The sequence below is a fragment of the Dermacentor variabilis genome, chromosome 1 (assembly GCF_050947875.1).
Source record: "Dermacentor variabilis isolate Ectoservices chromosome 1, ASM5094787v1, whole genome shotgun sequence".
NCBI lineage: Eukaryota > Metazoa > Arthropoda > Arachnida > Ixodida > Ixodidae > Dermacentor > Dermacentor variabilis.
The window spans coordinates 254,364,412-254,390,317 of NC_134568.1; the positions used below are offsets into that span (position 1 = coordinate 254,364,412).

Below are 25,906 nucleotides of genomic sequence, written 5' to 3' on the forward strand. Positions count from 1 at the left end.
ACGACCAACAGTCACTAGAATTTCACTTGCCCTCTCAAATACAACAAATTTAATTAAAATCGGTCCTGGGGTTACCTCAGAAAAAACGTTTTTGCGTTTTTACATGTATTTGAATAGCCCGCTTCGGAGTTGGGCCCGAGCTAAAGCTTCCTCTTAAGAGGAAGCTTTAGCTCGGGCCCATGCACTAGCACCAGCTTGGGCGCATTATACTATGTGAGCGTGCACAAGCTGAATCGGAGAAACAGGTTTGCCACCGACTGCTACATAATGAAGTTTTCTAAAAGCTCACCGCATGGAGCTAATATGAATGTCGGCACTGGCATTGTGGTCTTTATTGACTACGTGAATTTGCTTTCAGTGCGTGGTTTATCAGTGCGCCGCTAGGTAAACAGTGCAGTGTGTACATATTGTGACATGCCCAAACAGTCTATCATAAAAATGTGTATAAAGTATGTTAAATATGGTCTTCATATTTATGCCTGATATTACTGCTATCTGCCACACAGCTAGGCTAGAGGCAACTCGGGTAAAGCTATTGAACACCAAGCATGTTCAGCAGCTCGATTTCCAGTCCTTCAGGGGTACACTCAAAGACTATTCCTTGCAAAAGATTACTCGCAAAGGACTCTTCGCTAAAGAATGGTTCAACGTAAAGGGAGCAAGAACGGCATATTTTCATATTAAAAATGCAATAATTCCCATTACGAAAATGTTCTTGCATTAGCAGCAAAATTAAATTCTGGGGTTTTACGTGTCACAACCACGATATGATTATGAGACATGCCGTAGTGAGGCACTCCGGTTTAATTTCGACCACCTGTTCTTAAACGTGCACCCAATGCACGGTGCACGGACTTTATTTGCATTTCGCCCTCATCGAAATGTGGTCGGCACAGTAGACATTTTGATCCCGCGACCTCATGCTTAGCAGCGCAATGCCAAAGCCACTAAGCACCACGTCGGGTTTAATAAGTTCTTACCGTGTTCATAATAGCTAGGTGCTAGTGCATCATGATGTTGGACATATTTTTAAAGGCAACCAGCCAACGGCGCGCAGCTCTTCCGAAGCTTCGTAAATTTGGAACCTGACCATCTCTTCAAGAAACGTCCAGGAGCGCTCCTCAAGTCAATGGACGATCGTACCTTGCCACATGGTTAAAAACATTGTTAAACAAACAGTTGCAGTAAGTGCGTGTTATTCTGCTGACAAAATAGGTTCGTAATTCAATTTATTGCCAACATTTAACGAGTGACACCCTCGTAAAGTGCTCAACAAACCTGAAAATATTTTTTTTCTATTTTTTTGTTCTCAACTATAGATTTGACACACTAAAGAAAGCAATTTCATGTAACTGACAAAGTATTCTTTTGGAACTCCATTTTCATTCATTTCATGGTAATAGGTTGACTGTATGATGAGAAAAAAAAAAGATATGGAAAAGCTTTATTGGTGCAGTGGTTATTATTAATGAGTCACGATGGTCGAGCCATTTAGTCTTGCCATTGACCAATGTATTACTCTCACTGCCAGGTCCGCTAGCCATTTCTGGTAATTCGGATCCAGGTTGAGCAGGTTGGCCTCCCACTGTGCCGTGCATCTGCTGTCTGGTGTTATACCTTTGAGTTTAGGATTGCGTGTGCAGTACCATAGCGTGAGGAGTAAATATACCCCAGTGACCGCAGTGCAGGCATTGTGGCGTTGGATAAACGTCGGAGTAATACTTCTGTAGGGTTACCAGGACTGGAATTAAGTGTGTTTGTGTGGAGCTGTCGGAGTAACAGCTGGCGAGTAAAGTGTGAAGAGCCGGGAATCTACTCCTGCTAAGACGAAGCTCGCGCAGGATCTATCTGTAGGTCACATGCAATGAAGGGCGGTGAAGGGAATGCGGCCGCTGTGTCTGGGACTGGAGAGTAGATCTTTTATTGCCAAGTTGAGAAGCAATAGGGAGAGGACTGCAACTTCAGGGGCGGCTCCCGCTCCCAGCATGATTATAGATTGGACTTGAGGCGCCCTATAGCTAGCTTTGCCTACCGATATTGTAAGAACACCCGAACGTAGTAGTAAATTCTGGCACTGCAATTAGTTTTCGCTAGGGCACAAAGTACGGCCGAGTTCAGGACGTTATCAAAAGCCCTTTGGTGATCAAGGGACAGCATCACGCATGGTTGTGTGCAGTCAGGGTGGAGGTATATACATCCCTGTAGACCAGCAGAAGTACATTGATGGTGCATGGCGAATGGTTTTCACCATTCCTTAGGCTTGGTGAAAAAAACAGCCTGCGGATAGCATACAATACTATGAAAAAAAAAATTAAATTAAGTTCCGGGGCTTTACGTGCCAAAACCACAATCTGATTATGATGGGCACAACAAGAACAAGGTGAAAGCTGGAGCCAACGTTTCGCCAAGTGGACTTGTCTTCTACAAGGTGACCTATGCTTTCCTTGCCACAGTATATATAGGTGGGGTTCTTCTAAAGGGGAGAAGGTGTAAGGTGGGTTAGCGACAAGGGGTAGAATTGAGAATAAAGGAGTGCTGTGCACAAGGCCAGTGACACGGCCATGTGTCTCTGAAAGAGATAATAAAGAAGCGGCAGAAACCAGTGCTCATGAAAAAAAAAAAATCAAAAGAAAATACTGAAATGGAATAAATAAATAAAGAAAAGAAAAGAAAACGAAAAAAATATCTAAGCTACCAAACTTGAAATTTAGCATAGCAAATAGATTCTAAAGCTCCCTTTGACATGTTTATGGCTATTGGTTGCAATGTCTTGAACTTATGGATAAGGTATGATTCTCTGTATTTTCTTTCTTGTTCAGAATGGAAATTTGACTGTAAGATGTAGTTTAAGTTTATCAAAGTTATCATCTGGTTGGTTGAAATGCTCAGCAACGGTTTTGGGAAGCTTTTTAGCTGTGTCCACACGATGTCCATTTAATCTGACGTTTATTGATTGTCCCATTTCATCGATATATTGTTTCATACACAAGGAACATTCAAGCATATAAATCACATCCGAACTTGTACAAGTGAAGCTAGATTTGACTTCGTGTATATAACTATTTGCGGTGCTTTTAATTTTAATGTGGCTTTGAAGGTGCCTGCAGGTTTTCCACCGGGGGCGACAACATGCTTTTATTATGGGGGAATGATGTTGGCTGACTTTTGTATGCACTAACATGACTTTAATGTTCTTGTTGCGGTGATAGGTAACCCTTGGTACATCAAGGAACACTTTCCTCAGACACTCGTTACTTGATAATATTGGGTGGTATTTTGGTAGGATGTTATGTTTGGGAGTGCATTATAAGATTTTGTTATAAAGGCTGGCGGTCTGTCAGATTTTGGTGTAGGCTGTTTTTTCACTCATTCCGACTGTCTCTCCAATTTTGACGCGACATCATAAGCTCTATTGAGAGCAACTTGACGATAGTTTCTTTCTGCTAGCATTGTTTTGAAGTCATTTAGATGGTGGATGTAATCGTGGTCTTCGCTGCAGATTCTTCTAATTCGTCTTGCTTGTCTGATAAAAATTCTTTGCTTGCAGTGTTGTGGGTGATGACTGTTGTAGTCTAAATATTGCTGGCTATCCGTAGGCTTCCGGTAAAGTGTCGCTCTCAGTTTTCCGTTTTTTATGTAGATCGTCATGTCGAGGAAGTTGATCTGACTAGGAGAGGGGCGAGCAATAAATTTAGTACTCGGGTGAAAGTGATTGAAATGGCTAATTAAGTCAGTTAATGCGCTTGTGTCATGTTTCCATATTATAAATATGTCGTCAATGTAACAAAGATAGGTGTGGGGTTTTAACGCGTAGGATTTCAACAGGTCTGCTTCAAGCTGTCCCATGAAAATGTTCGCATACGTGGGAGCAAATGGTGTTCCCATGCTAGCGCCAAAAGTTTGCAGGTAGTGAATAGAATCGAATTCGAAATAGTTGAGCGTGAGAACTAACCTAATGAGCAACAGGTAAACTTCAGGAGCGTGCGCTTGGGAACTGATTGCGAGGGATTTAGAAACGGCTTCAATCGTTTCAGTTTTCGGAGTGTAACTTTTGTATATGCACATGCTTACACATCTGTATATTCTTTGCTACTACAATTATTCATTGGCACTGGTTCTTCATGCTGGTCACTTGCAGAGCTCAACACTTTATGTAAAATGCTGAAAATGAAGAAAGCTGGCAACCATACCTCATAATCCCATTTCATTTTCAATTCTCATAATCTGTCACACTGAGTAAACAATCACGACAATGGCTGCACGGCAGCTTCCAAGCCAATGACGAAAGGCATAATGAATAGACTGTAAAATGGATTGTCATGAAACATGGCCCAAGGCACTTTGCTTTGAAGCAAAGCAAAGCACATGTCCTCATGATATGACTAATTAAAAATGGGCCCCTCGGTCTACCCCCTTTCTTTTCGTGTATTACATAATGAGGGTCTCGAATACGGCAACATGGTAGAATAGAATACGGCCTTCAGGTAGCATGGTGGGTTTATTGACCGGTTGCCTTCACCCAAAAAGATCACATTCTCGTGACACCTGCAGCAGAAAGGATGTTCCACATCCGCCGCCAAGGTCTGTGAGTGGTGGTGCCGGCTAACACTCACAGGGTCTACTAGGAAACAAATACCCAAGAAAGTGTATGGGGAAATGGCGCCGCGGCAGCTCAATTGATAGAGCATCGCACGCAAAATGCAAAAATTCTGGGATCGTTTCCCACCTGCGACAAGTTGTTTTTTCTTCCACTTTCATTTCCATTAATTTATCGTTTCTTTATTTCATTTATTAAGCACACGTAATTTCCGCTATGTTGTCCTTGGTATCAGTGTTTGTTGGCCTCTCATGATATGACTAATAAAAATCGGGCCCCTTGGTTAACCCCCTTTCTTCTCGTGTATGAGCAAGCAAGGTTATATAAGTTTGAAATCTTAATGAGACATTTTTTCCACATACTCAAGTGAATTAAGAAACTGAAAATTGTATGACAATTACACATGTGAAGGCTATACGGTCAAGCCTCACAATAATGAAAGCTCGAGACAATTAAATTCTCGCACAACAAAATATTTTCGTATCCCAGTGAACACCTATAGAATTGAATGCATTTCACATCTCTCGACAACGAAACATCATTTAACTGCCGTCTGGCATCAATGAAATCTGCCAGAAGATTAGATCCCCACATTAACTACCCATGTACAAAAAGATGTTCAAACGCATTTGCTCCCGACTTAAATTGCATAAAATAACACCATAGCGCACTTCTAAGGCTACCGCCATTTTTTGTTTAGAAAAGCAGCAAAGCGCCGAATGCAATCGCATGTGCCGGGTATACAAGTCATGGCTATCATGTTTTTTTTTTTATTGCCTGTTTTAAATGGCATGGCTGCATCCCTCTAGAGACTGACATGTGACGATGGTTTCTGCACACCTAGTGCAGTGCATTAACCTGTGGCTTGGTGAAAAAGACGCAGCAATAAAAAGGAAATCCCATCTCACCAACGTGGACTTGTTTATGGTGCCAGCGTTGACGGTGCTTGAGATGGCAGCCGCAGTGTGGGCTGCTATGCCTTCGGCCATGAGTGAGAAGTGGGATCGCATTGTGACCACGAAAGTGATCACTTGAGCATATGCGTCCCCACCTTCAAGAACACTGATTTCGGTACGACTATAGAAAGGCATCGCATGCGGATTTGGTGTTGCCGAACGTAGATTTGCATGCTGGGGCTGTATTCTCAGTCAAACTCTTTTGAGGATACAAGATACTATCAATTTCGTGCTGTGCACTGGATGTGTCGGTATCTATGGGCGAAAAACTGGAAAAGCTATTGGACAAAAACTGTTGCATGCAGGGAATGCAGTTTCTGCCCGCACCTTCATGTCCTGTGCTGAGTACCGTGAAATCTTGTGAAAATGATCATATCTCTGAAAGTGATTGACTGAGAATGCCGCTCCATGGAGGTGCTGCCATTGCTGACCAATGCATGGGGCGCATATTGTGCTGTCGGTATAGCAGTTATATAGCCTCAAGCATGGCTTGCCAAAGTAGGAATTTTGACAGTGAAGTTTAGTGCTGCGACGCATTCCCTTTATGTGCTGTCTCAATTCACAACAAAATTTTTGTGAAAGCAATTTTCTTTTCTCTTTGTGATGTTCTACTGTATACAGTCCCTTTATCTTCCCAGGCGTTCAATACGTTGTTGCAACTCTTTGATGTCTGCGTCATTGGCATCTGCTGCTTGGCTCAGACGCTCATTCTGCTCCTGCAAACAGAAATACCGGGGCACTGAGAAAACGAATGGGACCTTGCTAGTGATATCCACATAATGTCGGGCGCATATTGCAATATGGTAACGTTACTGAAGACAACACCATGTCCACTGGATAAAAGTGTTTTTCTCCAGTGGCCATGACAACACACACACATAATGTATGTGGTGGCAGCAAGGCCTCCCGTTTGAACATTTGGGGAAGAGGGGGGAGGCCTAGCCTCCATCAGCATAAGGGTTCCTTGTTTTTTACAACCTATGCATTCTAATGGAACCCGCAGATGTGCATCTGCGTATACCAAGCGACACCATGTGAGAATTTAGAAACTGAGCAGTGGAACTGTGGTGATACCAAGGAGGTGATACCCTTTACTCAAAAGACTATCGTATGTAGTCGTATATGGGTCGACCTTTTTTTTTCTTCTTTTTCAGAAATGTTACCCAACAAAGTCACAGTTTTGCCAGACAGGCGAAGTACTGATTGCAATAGCAAATCATTAGTCAGCTATACGACATAAGGTTAGTCGTTTTATCAGCTGCATAAGCTGCAGTAAAGATTCGCTTACTGACTAAATTAACAAGCACATTGTCACATGCGCACAGGCAAACAGGAACACATCTCACCCTATGACCATCGACATTTGCTTTCAGAACGCTGGCATGTTGAAGAGCAGCAGCAGTGGCAAGCTAATTCCCCTTCGTGCTGCTTCTTGCTTCAACACTAACTATAGGCGCACGAGAACACAGTGAACACAAAGACGTCAGCTATCTCAGGTCAGCTAGCCTTTGAACCCAGCACAGACTGCCTCCAGAACGGGACGCACGTGGCCACGCTCAGCCACTGCAGCTGGAGTAGAAGAGATGTGCACTAACTTGCCCCCTCCCCCATCTTAGTGTGTGCATGTCATCTTGCTACTTCCCTTTGTGCGCATAAGAAGATACCACTGCATCAAGCCACCATCTTTCTCGGCTCACCCTCGCAAGCTTTCATTCGCACCTACAGGACGTGGCATGCGGCCACAAGGTTATCGCACTTGGACTTTATACGGAATGTTATTGCAACGAGGACAGTGGAAATTTGCCTGGAGTGTCCAAATAATTGCTATCGCAATTAAATGCATCATCAATGTATATTCATAACCAAAGAGTCTCACCCTATATACTAGTGAACAAAGGTAGCAAAAGTACAGAGCTAAGGGGGTCCCTGCGTCAAGCCCACCATAAAGCCAATCTGGAAATTATTCAGACTGTGTTTAAGAAACGTTGCATATTCAACACATTCGACGGCACTGAGAACAACATCGTTAATGGTGCTGAGCGCACCTGCGAAGCATTCGACGAGAATGACTTCTATGGTAGTTGCGACAAAGATTCAGCTTGTAGCATCCACTTGCAAGATTTAGTAGCGGAGCTTACAGTAAATAATGGTGTGTCATGTTCAAAGTTCTTCATTTTTCTAAAAAGGTATGGGTCGCCCAATATTCGTGTTCATCCCATGTTTGAATAAATACGGCAGTACACTTGTCCTATCTTGCCTAAGGGACAAGTGCATAGGAGTACACAAGAAAAGTAGGGCAGAGGTTTACAAAGCGTGAGTGACCACAGTTTAGCCGGAGAGATCCAGTGATGGGGGTTCCAGTGACAGGATTTGCATCAAACAAAAGCTCTTCCAAATGTTCTCCCCCAGCTGGATGAAGCTTGCGTCTGTCACCACAGATGGTCGGGTGTTTAGCGGGCTGTTGCTGCAGGCTGAGAGATTTATGGCAGAATGTGCCAAGTTCTCAGAAGCTATGTGTCTCTGCTAAACAAGTGCTTGGAGTCTTCTTTTCATGTGTACATGTCGCAAGTATAAAATAAAAAGATATAGTCTTGGCCCAAGTTTTAATGCAATTAGCATTCTGAGCCTACTTCAGCAACATTGTGTCTATCTATCTGGCCTCTTTACGCCGCTCTTCCCAGTGACCCTAGCTGTATACAACTGAGGCCACCAGGTATATGCTAGCTGCAGTCTTGCCGAGCAGACAACATGGGTCACTGGGTACGCAACCGAATTGACAACTTGCTGCTGGCTGCTGCCCAACCTAGCAAACAATTTGAGTCACTGAGTATTAATGAATGAATGTGTGATGTTTAGTGGTGCAAGGGCCAGGTATGGCCAAAGAGTGCCATGCCAGTGTTAATGAGTTTGCAGTGGAGTTATGATTTTTATGAAGTTGATGAGACGTGGCTGTAAAGGGGCCTTAAAAATAGTCGCTATAAAGTGCGTAAAATCTATGCGTAATAAAATTATGGCGATGACAAATGACCGGAACTATGAGCATTAAGATGCATTTTGAGAGAATGATACGATATATAAGATGCGTCTGATGCTAAAATTGGCTACAGCACTGCTGCCTCATTAGAGTCCTTGAAACACAAGGGCCTGGAGGCATGTGCTATGCAAAACACCATAGCAGTATCCTCTGGAAAGAGGATGCGTTATGAGCTTAATGGGCTTATAACATGCAGGACATCATTCAAGAAATCGAGGGCTGTTTTGGTGTTAAAAAGCGATTCCTTACCAAGAAACATAGCTGGGTGAAGAGGGATGCGATAACGGTATGCACGAGGAAAATGTTTCTTTCTCTCAGCTTCGGCTTCTCTCAGCAGTCACTGAGTATATTCCCAAACAGACAACTTGCAACTCAATATTTACATAACATAAACATAACCATAAATATCTCTACCAGTAATGGATTACCCATCACCAAATTACATATGTACCACCACATGAATGCTAATTGCATTAACGTAGATAAATCATCTCCAAAGGATCTGTCCAGCCTCTTACACCACTCGTTAATACTAAACAATTCTTTAAAATTTATCCAGTGTTGGGTAAATTTGAACCTGTGCCACATGGATTCCTCAAGCACAGCAGTACGACGCTTTAGCACTGTGCCACAGATGCCCATGAGCAGAGAGGGATTAATTCTCAGCATTGGTATGCACTGGTGCACAGGGGGTGCAATCTCAGAGGTCACGCAATCTCGGAGGGGGACCTCCCACATGCCGCTAGATGGTGCAGGCATCCAGAGGGAAGCGCGTGAGATGAGCACGGCTCTTTGTGTTTCAGTGGCGGCAATACAGTGTGTCACTATACTACTTAAAAGCTAACTGCATTCAGGTTGACAGTCGTCATGAGATGGGTTCTGCTGGAATTTTTTGGTAATATTTATTTGTATCTGTTTTCTTCCTTGAAATTAGTCTTGTGCCTTACCACTGTCAAAAGCAGGAATGTGTGGGATGTAGGCTTGAACTGTGTGTTGAGGAAGACTAAGGAAAACTTGCAGCGTGCCCAGAGGGAAGAGCAAGAGAGGAGTACAGTACCTGGCTGCAGTACAGGGCTCATACATGACCTGTCTCGACGGTTGCAATACAGTGTGTTGCTATATTGCTTGAATGCTAATCATATTAGCGACGACAGTCATCGTGAGATGAGTTCTGCTGGAACTTTTCGTTATGTTTATTGGCATCTGTTTTCTTACTTGAACTTAGCTTGATCGTGCCTTACCAGTGTCAAAAGCAGGAATGTGTGCAATGCAAGCTTCAACTGTGTGTTTAAGAAGAACAAAGAAAAGTTGCTTTATGTTGGCTAAATCAGCCACCACTGGCCAGGATAGCACTAATTCAGTCTGTGCAGGGGTGCGGAACTGGAAATGTACGACATTTGGTGTTGCAATTATTTAGATGTTTGGTAAAGTGTAGCCCATTGGATCTTTGTTTTACATCAATAAGATTACTTTCTTGAAGCAACTTCAGCCCAGCTACTTTACTGAAGAGCCTGTGGCACACGTTGGTACATTACAGTTGTTGGATTCATCATCGCCCTTTCTCACAAGGTGAGATGCCTTTCCCCAGGACAAAGTAAAGTCCTAATCTCTAGACAAACTATTGTTATTTCGTTTTGTTATCATTCCGCTTTTGCCTGCCCACACTAAGAACATGTCTACCTCACTTGTAGCAGCTGAGCACTGAAGCTGGCAAGCTGGCTTAGCACCATAAAATTGAAGGAGAACCTGACTGCCTTTGCGTTAGTGCATACTACGCAAAACAGAAGAAGAAAGGTTCATTATGGCTCCTTTTCTTGCACATTATTTCAAGCTTATGTGAGGAGGACATTGGCAGCACAACACCTTCAGCCAGATGTACTAGGATTCCCCTTTATAACTGTTCATTTCATTAATTATTTGCCCACCTGGGAGGCTATTTTGTAATTGTCTACCTAGTGGACATGTACATTTTGGCTGCTGCTGATGTGCTGATTGGCTGGGCTGGGGGAAACAGGTGAACACAGCCAGTTTCCTTCTCACTAGTTCAGCTCTAGCCACTCGGCGGTGTCCGAAATGGACATTTCACTAGGTGGACACTTACAGAATACCCTTCCTGGTCTGTTCTATGCAGAAGAAAGGTCACACGGCCACTTGCTTTGTGTACTTGCTCACTCAACTCACTGTTTACGTTTTTTATTGGAGCTTTTCTAACGCGTTTGGTCTCTCTCCCAAGTACAGGCAGTGAACAGCGTCATCTTCACTGAAAAAAAATTAAAACATAGAGAGGATAAAGGCGGACTTTTCTGACAAACAATGCTGTGCTGTGAGCCATCCACAGCAGCTCACATGAAAAGACAAAAACAGATAGGTTGGTAAGGGAAAAAGTGACCGGAAGTGAGTAAGTCGCAGCACACACTGGAGGCATGAAACAAGCAGCACAATAAGCAACCCCATATATTTCTTTCTTGAAAGGCTGAAAATCATAGTTCTTTGGAGAGAGACCAGCCATTATATTGTCCCTGTGAATACCAGTGACAGTACCGTTTCTTGTGCACACAGGGAACATCAGCAACAAGGTCCTCAGGAAACACATACCGGCCAACATGTGAACCTGCCAACTTGACTTTCTGTGGATCAGCACATATTCACTTTATTCACGATGAATTGCCTTTAGACACAACACACAAGAAGCAACAAACTTGGAAGAGCAGTGACTGACAAGCAGCACATTGTTTTGAGATAACTGACTTTTGCAGCGACTTTGATATTGCCGATTTTGTCTGATATGGGAACTTGTCTGCATAAACTAAGTATGCCTCTGATGTTCTTTCACCATCAGAAGATCTTGAAAAATATCTTCAGAGACCAACCAGCTAAATTTTTTAAATAGTTTTTTGTAAAATTTGACACATTCGTATATTGGAGAACGAGCACAAATTCATGAACTTTACAAAAAATGATCAGGAGTTGTCGGGTATAGAAATAAGATCACAGCCTGGCTTTCAGAAACACATGCAGCTCTCAAGAACAATTGGATTGCACAGAGAGAGAACAAGGAAGAGTAAAGTTCTTGTGGCTGCCAAGTTCTCACTAATAAAACACTTTCGCAGTCTTCTAAACAGCAGAAACATGGGCCAAGAGCGGGTGTCAGGAGTCGGAATGCTTCCAAATATCTCAGAGCTGTTGGCCTTTAATTGCACTGCGAATTACAGAAGCCAGAACACAGAAAGTACCCTTACTTGGGATAGTCTGTTTCAGTGATTCTTGTGGTTGAACAAACAATTATGATGGGTGTCGCATGATGACAACCACAAAAGGTGTTGAACGACCACAAAGCCAGGTTCCCGAGTTCCATCTGGACATTTCTTGGGTGAAGACGGATGCCATACATCGATTCGAATCGCCCTGTGCTTAGTGAATGAGCTCACTGTGGTTGAATTCCAGTACTGAGCTCAGTGCAGAACCAGCCCAGCACCTCCTGCACGAGCCCTACACTACCTCTCCGGTGAGTACAGAGAATGCTGTAAACTCATTCAGCATGAAGCCAGCACCAGGCGAGACGAATGGTGACATGCAGATGATGCCATGTTGCGTTGCTGAAACAAATCGTAGGGTGCAGAACCTCAACTAATTCAGGAAAAGTAGGTGGATCAAACGGACCTCCAGTAAAGTTTCGTTTGTTCTCTGTCCTCGCTTCACCGCTGGAACTTGAAGCTTCTCGGACGATGATCGGCAGTTGTTGATCAAACGCAGGCAGGAAGCGATGAGATCAGATGTACAAGAAATATTTATAGGTAAACTTTTCTATATACATGCAGGTAAAACAAATACATTACAAACTTGAACAATTGAGAAACAAAGTCTCACTCTTCGACTGTCTCAATGACTGTTAGAGCCCAGACTCATTTTAACGTACATAGTACGGAGGCTCACTGATCTATCAGCAATCCTGATTTCAGCCAAGTCTGAGGGACAGCATGTCGTCCCGATTTTTATAGCCCAAATACACAAAGAAAAAAAAGGCGGTAGGGCTGTTGGCCCGTCCCACAGGTTCAGTTGCCAATCAGAGTCAACCGTTTGTTAAGCCACAACCCACAGGGATGGGCTTACTCATAAAAATAAACATATTGGAAAACAAAGCTCTGCGAGGACAGAGAACGAACGAAACTTTACTCCTCCTATGTCGGGCAGTTGGCCACTGAATGTGAGTGAAGCTTGCCCGTTATGACCCTATCGACAATAAACTTGCCACCTTGTCATGAGCCTACCAAAGTCTGCCTGTGTTTGTATCTACGTGTTGTAATAAATTTTAAGTATGTTTATGGAATACATTTATGTTTCTGTAGAGGGTTCATATATCATTCCGCATATCTTCCTAACGCATTATGACATTATGTACTTGTTACCTGCATATGCAAACTTTTCGCTACCTCGTAAGAAATTTGCACCCTCCCCTTCCAGAGATGGGAAACTCTACATCTACACACATGCACACCCCACCACTTATGTAAGCAAACAACATTCTAAACAATTCTTACTTGTATCATGTCCACGAGATCTTTACAGTTTGAGCCCCCGCTATTGGCAGCAGGAATTTTTTTGCAATCCACGATGTCCTGCACAAGCAATGTCAACGACTTGCAATCTCTGAAAGAGAAAAAAGGTCAGCATGTAACTACAACCTCTGCATGCTTCAACATGGTGAGTTCCTCCATGGTGGCAAGGCAAGCTGCTATGCTCCGTCTCGCCTACTCTGTGCAGTAAACACTAAGGCCCCTGTCAGCCAGCTGCGTGTTAGAGAAGGAAAAGGTTGCCAACTCTGGGCTATTAGCCCAATCAGGTGCTGTGTACCAATCTACATGCCGAGAAAACACTTCAAATTGGAGCTAATGTAAAATATTGATGTTGAAACATGTCTAAAAGTCTAAAAGCTTTCAGCTGTACCTGCAGCTTAAACTTATTAGTATGCACCAAGTGTGTTACTGAAGTGTTACAACATAAGACATATGTGCATCTGTTACAAAATTAATATGTTGCCCTGTATGAAGGCACTCTTATTTCATTGTTTCTGTCAATAATGATTGGAAATAGGCGAAATTGCTGAAGAAAGAGAGTGACAGAGACAAACATTTATTAAACAAAAATAAACAAAAGGGCATGTCACCTATAGTGCTTCCAGTGGGGTGACTAGATCAAAAGTCTACTGTATCCCTTCGGCAGGTATGACAAGCTGTTGTACACAGCTTTGCGGTAAGAAGGGTTCCCTCTTAGAACAATCCAGTAGTTTAATGTAGTGAATGAGCTCTATAGCCCAGCAAGGCAGATGTTTCATAGTGTGGATAGGACAGACAGTTGTTGTTTTCCAAACACAATTGCAAGAAATAATTTATATAATTCATGCACCTCAAGTATATTTCAGTTCAGGTGTGAAGTCCATATATGAAGACGCAACAAAACACTCCAAAAAATTCAGGATTGCAAACCTGTTGTGCTGCTTCTATGTTTTTAATCACTTCAGGTGCTGTGTGCCCAACTGTACATGCCAAGACAGCATCATAAGCAAAAGCATTGTTAAAAATTATGTTTAAAACATATCGCATAGATCTTGAAATACTTCTGATTGGACATGCGCTGTAAGCTTGAATAATGTAATGTGTTTTAGTAAGACAAGTTGGAAAGTAGGTGGCTGGGTGTTTGTTCTCGGTGTCGGTATGTCATCATGTAGCAGGTTCACTTGTACCATTGTTTTTGAATGTGATTAGAATTCTTTGCCAATTTTTTTGCACAATGTTTTACACCAGGCATACTTTTCAAGTGCCTGGGCAGGTGCTTCCCAAGTATTAAAACTAAATTCTGAGGTTTTACGTGCCAAAACCATGATATGATTATGAGGCATGCTGTAGTGGGGGGCTCCAGATTAGTGTTGACCACTTGAGGTTCTTTAAAGTGCACCCAATGCACACTACAAGAGCGCTTTTGCATTTCGTCCCCATCAAAATGTGGCTGCCGCGGTTGGGAATGGAACCCGCAACCTCGTGCTCAACAGTGCAATGCCAAAGCCACTAGCAACCATGGCAGGCGCTTTTCAAGTATGACAGACATGAAATAGTTGATGTTCTTATATATGATGATCCTGTAAGACATTTCGCAGGCAGTGCACATTCTCTAAACTAGACTAAACTCACTGAAGAATTGAAATTCTTAGTCTTGTCGGATGGAAGTACGGGACACACATTTGCCATACAGCATTTGCTCTCCTGCAGAAATCGCAGATAATTTGAAAGATGTGTTACCACATGCACTTGAGCAAAGGCCATAGTTGTTTAACCCCTTCTGTGCCACATTAATATCTGAAATTCTGACCAAAAATGGCCAATTTTTTATTGTGTAATTTTTTCCAAGAAACACTGCAGACAATTTATGAGGTGTTTATGAAAAATCTCAACGATTATTGCAACTGAAGCTTAACAGCACTATAGCATATACCATGCAATAGGTGTGAAAGGAGAACATGAAACTCTTGTGTTCACCAGCAGAGTACACTTGGAAATACTCCAATGGATCACCTGTGTACTCCACATCAAACATTGCACCTAGAGATGCCAAAAATGGTAGATGAAGCAGGTACACAGGGGCTTTGTCTATGCCGAGTTTGCACCCCTGCCTGACGCCAAAGTCACCAGAAGCAGCACTCTCAGATGAGCTGAATGCATCGATGGAGTATCTCAATGTCGTCTTCACTCAAAGAGCAATACATCTTTGGAATCACTCGATTAATCGCTGAACTCAGCCTTTTCTTTCTTGCAAAGAAGCCAGCAAAGTTTGAGCTGCCAACCGCAACATTTTGAAGATCCCCAGTTGCCAAGTTGTTTTACTTCATCCGCAACACTGAACTCGCTCCTGCTTGCACTGCCCCACATAGTGTGCTGCAAGCGACAAGAAGGCACAACAAAGCACTGGGATGAAGCCAGCTCGTCGCTGGAATCCCTAGAAAATGAAAAATACCACTGAAGAGCATAGCTCAACCTTGACCATTTTTAACGAACACGCGTGGACTAACCCAGCTTGTCCAAGGCACGGAAGGGGTTAAAAGCTGCATCCCCAGCTTAGCAGCCCAAATTTAAAAAGAAAACAAAAAGATTGTCTGCTCTTCAATTCTGAATACATGGAATGTAGTGTCTTTGGGCATTGTGGTGAAAAACTTCAGTCAGAGGCATATTTAACGGCACGGAGGACAACTGTACCTCTGAGTTTGATGACGAACCGTGACAGCAATGGTGACAGCGACCATGCTAAGGACAGACGAACAACAGGTGCATGGTGTGCATATGTGAAAATAATAGTGTTTGCTTCCTTGGTACAAAGGAATCATGGGAGATTATGCACAGCTGGAAAAATTTGACCAAAGTGGCCCTCCCCTGTGTAAGGGCCACACCCCATCTAGATCATTAAAAAATTGGAGTAAATTTTGGGGCTTAACATCCCAAAACTGCACAGTGGGTTATGAAAAACTCAGAAGTGGAGGGCTCCTGGTTATTTTTAACCACCTGGAGTTTTTTGAACATGCACCACACAAGAGTTTCTTTTATTTTGCTCCCATTAAAATGCAGCTGCAGTGAACAGGAACTGAACTTGGGACCTCCCGTTTATCAGCAAAATGCCATAGCCACTGAGCCACCATGGTGGGTATGAAGAGGGATAAATTTTAGCATTGTGACACGCATTTTTGAATCTATAGGCACCAAATAATGGATGCCCCTTTCCTTAAAGGAATATTGAAACAATCAAAAAGCACATCAAGTGCAGTGCAACTTCGAACATGAAATAGGAGACTCAACAAGTCGCGAAAAGTAGAGGTGGCGGTCACGTGGTGTAACAACAACTAAAGAGCCCGCCAGTAAGCAAAGTGTGGTGTTCGAAGGCCATACAATAACCACGTCATGAGAAGCTGTCAAAATGGGCCTTCCAATTGTGCACTTATCTTGAAAACACGGGGACACACTCTCTCCTCTTTTCCCATTGAGTGCTGAATGGACTCGGCTTTCCTCAGCGTGGACACAGTGTGTTCACACATGCCAGTGGTGTCTGCTACCACTAGACTAACGCAACAGGTTTCGATAACTTGATGAGCCTCCTTTTTTATGTCTGAAGACACACTGCTCTTGGTGCGTGTTTTGAAATGGTCCCATTAAAAATAGCATAATTAATTATTTGTTGCACTCTTGGGGAATTGAGGCTACATAGTGTAATTACTGTCTCAACAGCTATTCAAAAAGCAATAAAAACAAGACAAAGATTTCCTCTCAGTACACCTTTAAAGGGGTCCTGAACTACCCCTCGGGCTTGGTGAAAACACACAGTCCGCTGATAACATACGCTGCTGTGAACATCTGAGCCAAATTTTGCTGTAGTGCGTGGTGCGTGGATCTCGCAAGTGGAGCGCTAAGTCACCCTTTTCTCAAACACTCTCTTTGCAACAGAAGCCTGCTCCTCACTCTTTTCTGGACGCTTTATTTTGTAATACAGCAGATTCCCTTACACTGCTGCTATCGGTGAATAGCAGACATCAATCAAGATAAGTGTTTGGATCAGTGAATTTCTTCTTACTGTTACTGTGTATATTTATTGATGCAGTTTAATAAACAAACTGAAGTAAGTTGAAATCTTTTAAATTTCGATAATAATTATGTACTTTTGGAAGAAGCTGACTATTGTCTGCTCACACTCAGCCGCGGCCACCCATGTAGGAATTAAATTTTGGTCACCCTGCTTATCTGTGTCGTAGATGTCGGGTCTCACTAATTTCAACTATTTTCGAACACTGAACTAGACTCGAACTACACGAAACTTAATATCGGCTCACACGCACACTTGCCAGCGTGCACTCACTCCAGGCTGCTCCTGGTTAGATGCCTTGGCAGACTTCGCTTTGTATTGCGCTATTGATAGCACTTCAAAAGGCGCAAGTTGGATGTGGCTCCTATTCATCGGCAAGCTGGTGCAGGAGAGAGCCGATCCGCACCACGCAGCACGGCCAGACTCGAGCGTATGAGTGCGAGCGTGCATTCAAGCCCCCTGTCGTGCACAAAGCAAACGTTGCACATATGCACCACAGTTGCATGTAGCTGCGGCCTGCTACGTAGCGTCAATGCCGTGGCCACCATGAAGTGCCGCGACGACTTCACTGACTAATTGACAGAGTGCACTGCGGCGCGCTGAGGACAACCATGTTTGGCAAGTCGTAGGTGCTCAAATTGGAAGTAGTGGCATCTACCTGAACATTCAAAATCAAATATGAACTGCACGCCACGGTGATGTCTAGCAGGTGGAGCGTTGTGGGTATGCCTACTCCACTGTAGCCTTCGCAATGCAAGTCATCGAAGAAGTGGAAGCACCAAATAGGGTACGTTTGATTGCCAATAACTCTGCTTGCGCTGAACGCATTGAAATACTTTTTGCGGCAAGGTATTTCTGAAATAGTCTACCTTAACTTCAAATTAATTTCTCGACTTCTATAGAAAGCAGTTCACAGCCCCTTTTCTCCCGAGGAAGTTCGCCTGAATAGCTCATTTACATATGAGTGCCTAACAAACATGAAGATCAAGTTGGATATTTTTTCCGTCTTTAGTGCAAAGGAAGGAGCAACCTCATAGAAGCTGCTAAACTAAGCAGCTTGACGAGGCCAGCACCCGCTTAGCTGGTGGCATAGTACAGCCAGTTGCCCAAAATGCAAAAACACTGCTTCATTGTAATATTACCTAAAGTAGACATGAATAAGAAAAATGAAAAGCCTGCACACATGTAAGCACGAACAATTACAACATTATACGCATGTAAAGGAGAAATTCATTCCCAAAGTACACAATAAAATACATTGGTGTTCCAGTTGTTTTTGTACTTCAATGCATAATACAGCATTCTGTTAGGAACAAGAGTGCTTTTTTACAGCAAATTTGGCAGCGCATATATTGAAACCAGTGCCATCCTTAGAATTCGTTCCCAGTGGATATGGCCTGAAAGCTCACTGGCTATAATCCATAAATTGCAATATGTACTGTAAATTAATTAGTTAAAAACTCAAGTGAAATTTTGTTATTTAGTTGATTGTGCATTTTGGTTTTTCTTGCAAGTAATGTCTGCCCCTTCGAAAAATCTAGCTAAAGGACTATAATTGTGTGATCTACAACAGGTGATTTTTTTTTAATTCAGTAGGTTTTAAAAAAAAAAAGCATCTGGTGCAGAAGGCTTTGACGTACTCAGCCCACTTCTTATCAGCCACTATTTTTGTCCCTTCTTGCTTATGACTCTCCTTCAACTTCTTTTCCAGTGTTGCCAGTTGATTGACGGCATAGTCCATCTTGTCCTTCTCTTTTTCTGAAACCAGAACACAATGATGTTTCAAAGAAAATGCTAGAACCTGCCCTGTTGCCATTTAGAAGGCTCTTGACACACAATTGTGCACACTACTGTAATTAGTTACCTTTACAAAAGACAAAGCAGCACATCTGCAACAACGGTGGCATTTAACCATACAAAGCCCAACATATAATTTTGGATAAGCCACATGGTCTCCAGGCTAGCTCCTCTGCCATATGGTCTCAATAACTAATACGTCTATAATATAGTTTACTTCTCTCTCCCTATAGCATTTTGTTCTAGTTTTTTGTACGTTGCAACTTTTATTCTTGTCTTGTTTTTCCCAAAATGCACTTTTTATTATTGTTTTTCTGCAACACAGCATAGATAATGTTTCACCCAGTCAAGATTTACATGCCGATTTCTTGCATATTAAGGTGTGCAATGAACTAGGATTATTGAAACACTCTACTAATTCTTCATAATAGGACCTCCCATTTCAAAACATATCCTTGCAAAAAGCCAGTATTTTTGTGCGTTTAGTCTTTGAAGGGGAGATGCAGGTCGAAAAATCAGTATTTTTTTTTTACAATTTTTTTTTTACATTTCTGCTGCAAAATTATGCTTCAGCATTCTCTTTTTATGTGTACATAAATTAAGGGGTTTCTCCAACCAGAAGACTGCAAAAAATAATTCTGATCGAGGTGTGGTAGCTGTAGAGGTTCAATTTTTCCATTCATACTCGATTGACAAGGCTCCCAACTACAAGGTTTTATGGTGTAAGAACACGTGAGCACCAATCATGGTTGAGCTGGCACCAGCTCATTCTCTAATTTTTGCCAGTGCTCAGGTGAATGCCATGTTTTCGTACATATGAGAGGCTGACAGACAAATAGCTGTTGTCTCGCTGCATTCAAGGCAAAACTCAAAAACACTTATGAGTCTCTCAACAACAAGATTTGGCTGCTGTGTCCCAAAACAAAGAGTGTTCACTTCTAAAGCCATACTGTGGTTCAACAAATGCCACAAAGGCTTTGAGGAGGTCCTACAGGAGTTGGGCGTTCTTCCATCTTGGGAGTTGATCCTTCTGAGCAACCAGACAGACCACAGAAGAATCAAAAGATTTTTCTGGAAAACAGACAGCTGAAGCTAAATCTCAACATCATAAGACAGTAAAGAAAGCCTGCCTGGAGGATCAAGCACATGACACAAAAGACTTGCATTGGGCACTCACAGGGAAAACAAGTGAATCCATACAGGGTGATATGGGCTGGACAAGTTCAACTGAGGGATAATCAGAGTAAAATTGATTTCGAAGAATGTCTGAGGAACATGAAAGAAAGTAAAGGGGTTGTGAGAGTATTCAAGTATTTGTACAGGAAAAATATAGACCCACAGGGGAGGAAAAGAACTAGGGAGTTTACCAGCACTTATTCAGCCGCTAAGGTAAGCAATATTGCAACAAAGAGTGTTAAACACAAAGTCCAAGAGGCTGAGGCAATCTCCTGGGTGGCAGCAATGAAAAAGAAACTGGCTATGAGTAACTACCTAAGAGGTAAAAACGAAATCAGGAGAGAAACATGCTATGATAACTCAAATGGAAGCTTTTTACTTTTCGAAGCGAGATCAGGATGCCTTAGAATGCGTAGTTATAAAGGCAGGTACACCAAGGAAGAAGAAGCTTGTGACTGCTGTGGTAAAGCTATGGAAACGATGAAACATGCTTTGCTAGAATGTGAAGATATCTACCCGACTGTCAGTTTAGGTTCCACTGGCCTCCTTCAAGCCATGGGGCCCACGCATAGCAGGAGGGAAAGTAAACAGACTGTAACACAGATATAGGCGGTTGAGGTTCAGTGGCAGAAAAGAGGAGAGACCACGAACAATAGAGGTGTACAAAAAAAAAGTTCCCAATAATGACTCTGAAAGTTCGATGCTGGGCATTCATTGTCTGTAGAAAAATATGTTAAGAGATTTGGCAAAATAAGAAAAATGGAGCTTGATGACCGAAGCCATCACTTCGTTTCAAAGGGGACACTCATAGCATCCATTTATCATTTGGGTGCACATTTTGAAATGACATTAATATTATAATGAACGATGCAATCATTAATTATTGGTCACATCAGAGCCTCTATGGTTTCATTTAATGATTTTCAGACACAAAACAACTCATTAAAGCATAAAAGTGAAAAACAAATTTTTTTTGTCCGTGGTTCTTAACAAATAGTGTTTTGTTTGAATACCACATTCAATTGTTCCCAACTCCCCCACTGTGGCGTGCATCAATGAAATCATGGTTTTGGCACATAAAACCCCTTGCATTCAATTCAATTCACATTAAAGTATTCTGTTTGTTTTGATATCGTTTTTGTCTCATTCAAAATGACAACTGGCGAAAGCCAGGCACCAGATGTCAAACCCTATGTCACTGTTCAGAAGCATTGGCTTCTGAGCAATGAGTTCCTACCATGAACTTTATGCAAAGCGAAACTACTGTGTGGCATTCCATCCTTACCTATTTGGCTTGGTTTGAGGTACTTGAATTCCTGAACAGCTCGAATCTCGTGCACTTGTGCCTGTGTCTGCAATGTACCAAAATGCACTATTCAAAACAAGAAGGCAAAGTGCTGATTCAAATGGGCAGGTTGAGCTGTGACTATGGCTCAATGTTTAGCAGGTGTACTACATACCTTTGATGCTTCGAGGTACAATAACTTGAGGACTTCGTGTGCCTTCAGATCTTTTTTTTCCTTTTCGATAGAATTTCCAGATGAAGTTGCCATCATTTCAGTGACCTGCATGTCAGGTCACACTATTACACGGACAAAAAATAGAAATAAAGCCGATGTTTCCATGTCAACAAAGACAAACTACCCATGTCACCTGTATGCTTATCCAAGCAGCTTTGACAGCTCCATAAGTTCTCAAGTGTCGTCTCCATGATCACTGCATGCGCGAGAACACCTCCTTTATTGAATATGATGTCATAGCATTCTTTAAAATTTTTTTGTTTATTTTCTCAGATACATCAACGGAGCCAAGAGCAAAGTATCTTCTTCACGTGCTCTGGTTCATTTCTTGCTTTCTGTACTTGCTGTGGAAGATCACAGCAGGTTTAGTTTGTGGATGTTGAGGTGGGCTAGTGTTTGACGACATCTAAGCTTGAGGGCTTCAAGGTCACACTTCACAGCATTGCGATGACACACAAAGGGTGAAGGTGAAACGCTGCTGCGGCACTCAACCACCATATTTTGAATAGACTGAAGCACTGAGCATGAGCCAGTAAACCAATTTTCTGGGCTGCTAGAGTAGTAAGGAATGTTGAACTTGCATTTTTGTATGAAAATATCTTAATAACAGCATTCTGAAAATACATGGACTCCAGAGATGAACCTGTGTCCTTTCTTGCAAGTAAAGAACTAACTTTTCTTAGATTTGTCAACATCTGGCTCTTACACAAGGTTCCATGCAAATTCCACAACTATTCAAACTATCTGCTTCAATATGATTCAACATCAATTATTATTTGCTGGGACATTGCTTCGAACAAATAAAAATTGGATATTTGCACAATTCTAGTAAAATCGCAAAAATGGGCCAAGGCCATTTAGAACATTGTAGAGTTTTAAGTAGTCCTGACACAATTTGCCTTTTTTATTCATACAGAGCTGTGAACCAATTAACTATTTTGTTACCACTAAAAATGTGCTCGTTTTTGGTGCCTTTATGTATTAAAATTTTATTTCAAGAAGCAGTACACACACCGACATATAAAATTTTAGCATGATTACTGGTGCTTCGAATGGATGTACAGCAGTAATAATTTCTCAGTAAATTTTTGAGAGTTCTTATGTGACATTTCAGAGGAACACTTAAAAAGACACGAGCAAAGGTAATAATTTCCTATTTTTAGTACAAGTACCGAGTAAAAAGAAATCTGAAATATACAAAATATGCACCTGGTCCCTAGTTCTCAAATTTTGTTAGTCAGATCACGTCAAAAACTTATTACGAAGATTTGCTGACATCAATACTAGCAGGGCTGGGCAGTATTGAAGCTAATGTATCTTAATTATTATCTTAATATACTCTTTGGGTATCCTGCGCACATCTGTATTAAGATACATTTGACAAAACATGTATCCGTATCTGTATTTTCAATACATCGATTATCGTGCAAGATAACGCCCAAAGCCTAACAAATGCAAACGAAGGCAAGGAAATGAGGAAAACATTTATTCTAAGAGATGGCATTTTTATGCTAACTCACATTTCTAATAACAATAAAAAAGACACACACACATATAATCAGGAATAGAAACGATGCATCAACACAGTGCCACCGTTTAACACTGCACTTTCCAATTTTAATGAATGGCAATTGTGCACTGCCTCTATTATCTTGGGAAAGCTGGATGATGAAACTATTGAATCCCAGCCTCAGCGACTGCATTTCAATGGAGGCGAAATGCAAAAACCCTTGTGTACCGTGCATTGGATGCATGCTGAAGAACCCCACGTAGTCAAAATTAATCTGGAGTCTCCTACTACGGCATGGCTCATAATCAGATTCTGTTTTTGGCACATAAAAACTACAGAATTTTTATCTGGATGATGAAACTTCGTGGATTACAAAAAAATTTGAGTGTAGGACAAGTTTTGCAGTAGAGGGATTGAAAATCTGCCATGAAATAATTGATGTTCAGGTGACAGCTTTCATTTTCCTACAGTACAAAAGCAGTGTTTGGAAGAAAAATTTATTATAATGACCATTGGTAACTGTTACTGTTAGTAATAGTTAATGTTAATCACTGATACCGACACAGACGCTCCACACTTAAGTTTGAAGACGCAAGAGTGGTTTCAGTGCAATTACGGCACTTGTAGCGATCACACGTTTCTCTGTGCATCGCTGTGCTGTGTGGAGTCACAGAATCTAAAAAGATGTCAGATTATTCCACCATAGCAACACCAAATTTGGTCATCAGTTCACCATGCTTAGCCAGCAGCATGAGTGGGTGTTAAAAAGAATGTAGAATGTACACTGTAAAAACTTTCCGGAAAAAGAAACGAAGAAGAAATATATAAATTTTGAGTTGTTACTACAGAAAATTGCTCTTTTGATTAACATCCTCTATTAAAATTTGATTACAAACAATTATTTTCTGTTTATGCTGAAGCACCAAGTTTTTATTGATTTTAACAGAATTGATTCCTACACAGTAAAGTGAGAAATTTGCCATCAATAGTATTAGCGAAATTAGATTTCTTTGTCTCTTTACCCACCTCAATTAACATTTGTGTGCACCTTAACCAGCCATGAAAGTTTAGGCAGATAAATATGAAATGCGTGAGACATCTGGTCTTAATTTCTGAAAAAGTACAGCTGCTCTACAGGCAAGTGGTGCCACTCGGAGCATGGCTATAAATACTGGTATAGTAAAAACTACAATGTGTCGCATAGTGCTGGGTGTCTTGTCACCAGCTTTGTTGTCTTTTCACATCTCGTGTGTTATAGAGAGGGCACGGCACCTGGCTGACGAACAAGATGCCTAAGCCACTGCTACTGCTTTTGCAGGTATTGCCGTGGATTTTCACCATCACAAGAATGAACAACGGACTACTGGCTTTCTTCCGAGTGCCTCGTGGCAATGATACCATGGACTGCACTATCTTTGATCATCGTTCCGCAAGTGTGATGTCATCACTCGACACCGTAGCTAAGAGGCCTCGATGCGACATCCGCTTCAGAGAGCACAGCACCTGGCTGACGAACAAGATACCTAAGCCACTGCTACTGCTTTTGCAGGCAAGTGCTATGGACAGTATAGTTGTTTATCGTAGCGACAACCGCTTTTTTATAGTCTTGCCGTGCCCTCACAAGTGTTGTGATATTTTGTATGACTGCTGTTCAATGCTTCTCTTGTTGCTTATGGTGGGAGATGTTGAGGAGAATCCCGAACCAAAGGTAAACAATATGCTAGAAGAAATTATTCGGAATCAAACTGCGTTCGCTTGTAAGATGGATGACATTAAAAGTGAAATTGTCACACTGAGCGCAAAGACACAGGATACAGAGCCTCTTTGATGCAGTTGATGCAATGAACAGCAGGATTGGGAATTTAGAAAGCATAGTTCAACAGCAGGCTGCAAAGCTAGTCGATTACAAGAACAGAAGCCGACGTAATAATTTGTTAAGTCTTTGATGTCACTGAAACAGGGACTGACTCTGGTGTAGAAACATGAGTCAAAACTAAAATAACTTGTTCTGGAGAATACATTAAAAAAAACTATGGGTGTACAGGTTCATACAGTTGAGCGAATTCATCGCCTTGGTAAACCACAACCAACAAAATGTAGACCAGTTATTCTTAAGTTTCATGACATCAGAGAAAAGAAAAGTTTGCTGAAAAAAGGTGCAAAACTAAAGGGTACTGTTTGGCGTATTAGCCCTGATTATGCCAAAGAAACATTAGATATATGCAGAAAACTATGGGAAAGCGCAGCCGCAGACAGGGCCAAGAAAGCAAAGGTCCTGCTCATTCATGATAAACTTCGCATAAACGATACATATTTTTGGGATCACAACCGCAATGTACGCTGCCTGCTGTCTAAAAGCTTAGGGCATAGGGCTGACAACAGAAAACAGAACAGGTCAGATCGGTCAAGCAGCACTGATGATCCTGATACCATAGGCAACACCTCCGGCTCATCATCACAGATATAGCTACGCCTTTTAAGTTTGAATGTGCAAAGTATTGTAATTAAGACTACACAGTTAGAATATCTGCTCCTTTCACAAAGCCCACATGTTGTAATAACAGAAACGTGGTTGTATAAAAGTATATCTGACTGTATTGTTCGTCCCGTCTATAGAATGTTTAGGAAGGACAGGGACACACGTGGTGGAGGTGTTTGTATCATAGTAAAAAAACGCTGTATCTGCTGTATTGATGGATT

The 25,906-nt window shown here is 41.9% G+C and overlaps 1 protein-coding gene across 8 annotated transcripts in view; it reads right to left on the bottom strand.

Moving 5' to 3' along the window:
- Positions 1-6,067: 6,067 nt before the first annotated feature.
- LOC142561553 (uncharacterized) overlaps positions 6,068-25,906 on the bottom strand; it is a 35,730-nt gene continuing 15,891 nt past the window's right edge. For all 8 annotated transcript variants that reach the window (XM_075673456.1, XM_075673462.1, XM_075673460.1 and 5 more), the window contains 5 exons: positions 21,637-21,741; positions 21,462-21,528; positions 18,844-18,961; positions 13,126-13,234; positions 6,068-6,269 (listed from right to left, as the gene is read on the bottom strand). In XM_075673456.1, the coding sequence (XP_075529571.1) occupies positions 6,180-6,269; positions 13,126-13,234; positions 18,844-18,961; positions 21,462-21,528; positions 21,637-21,741 (489 nt within the window). In that variant the 3' untranslated portion in view covers positions 6,068-6,179. The remainder of the gene's footprint in view (positions 6,270-13,125; positions 13,235-18,843; positions 18,962-21,461; positions 21,529-21,636; positions 21,742-25,906) is intronic.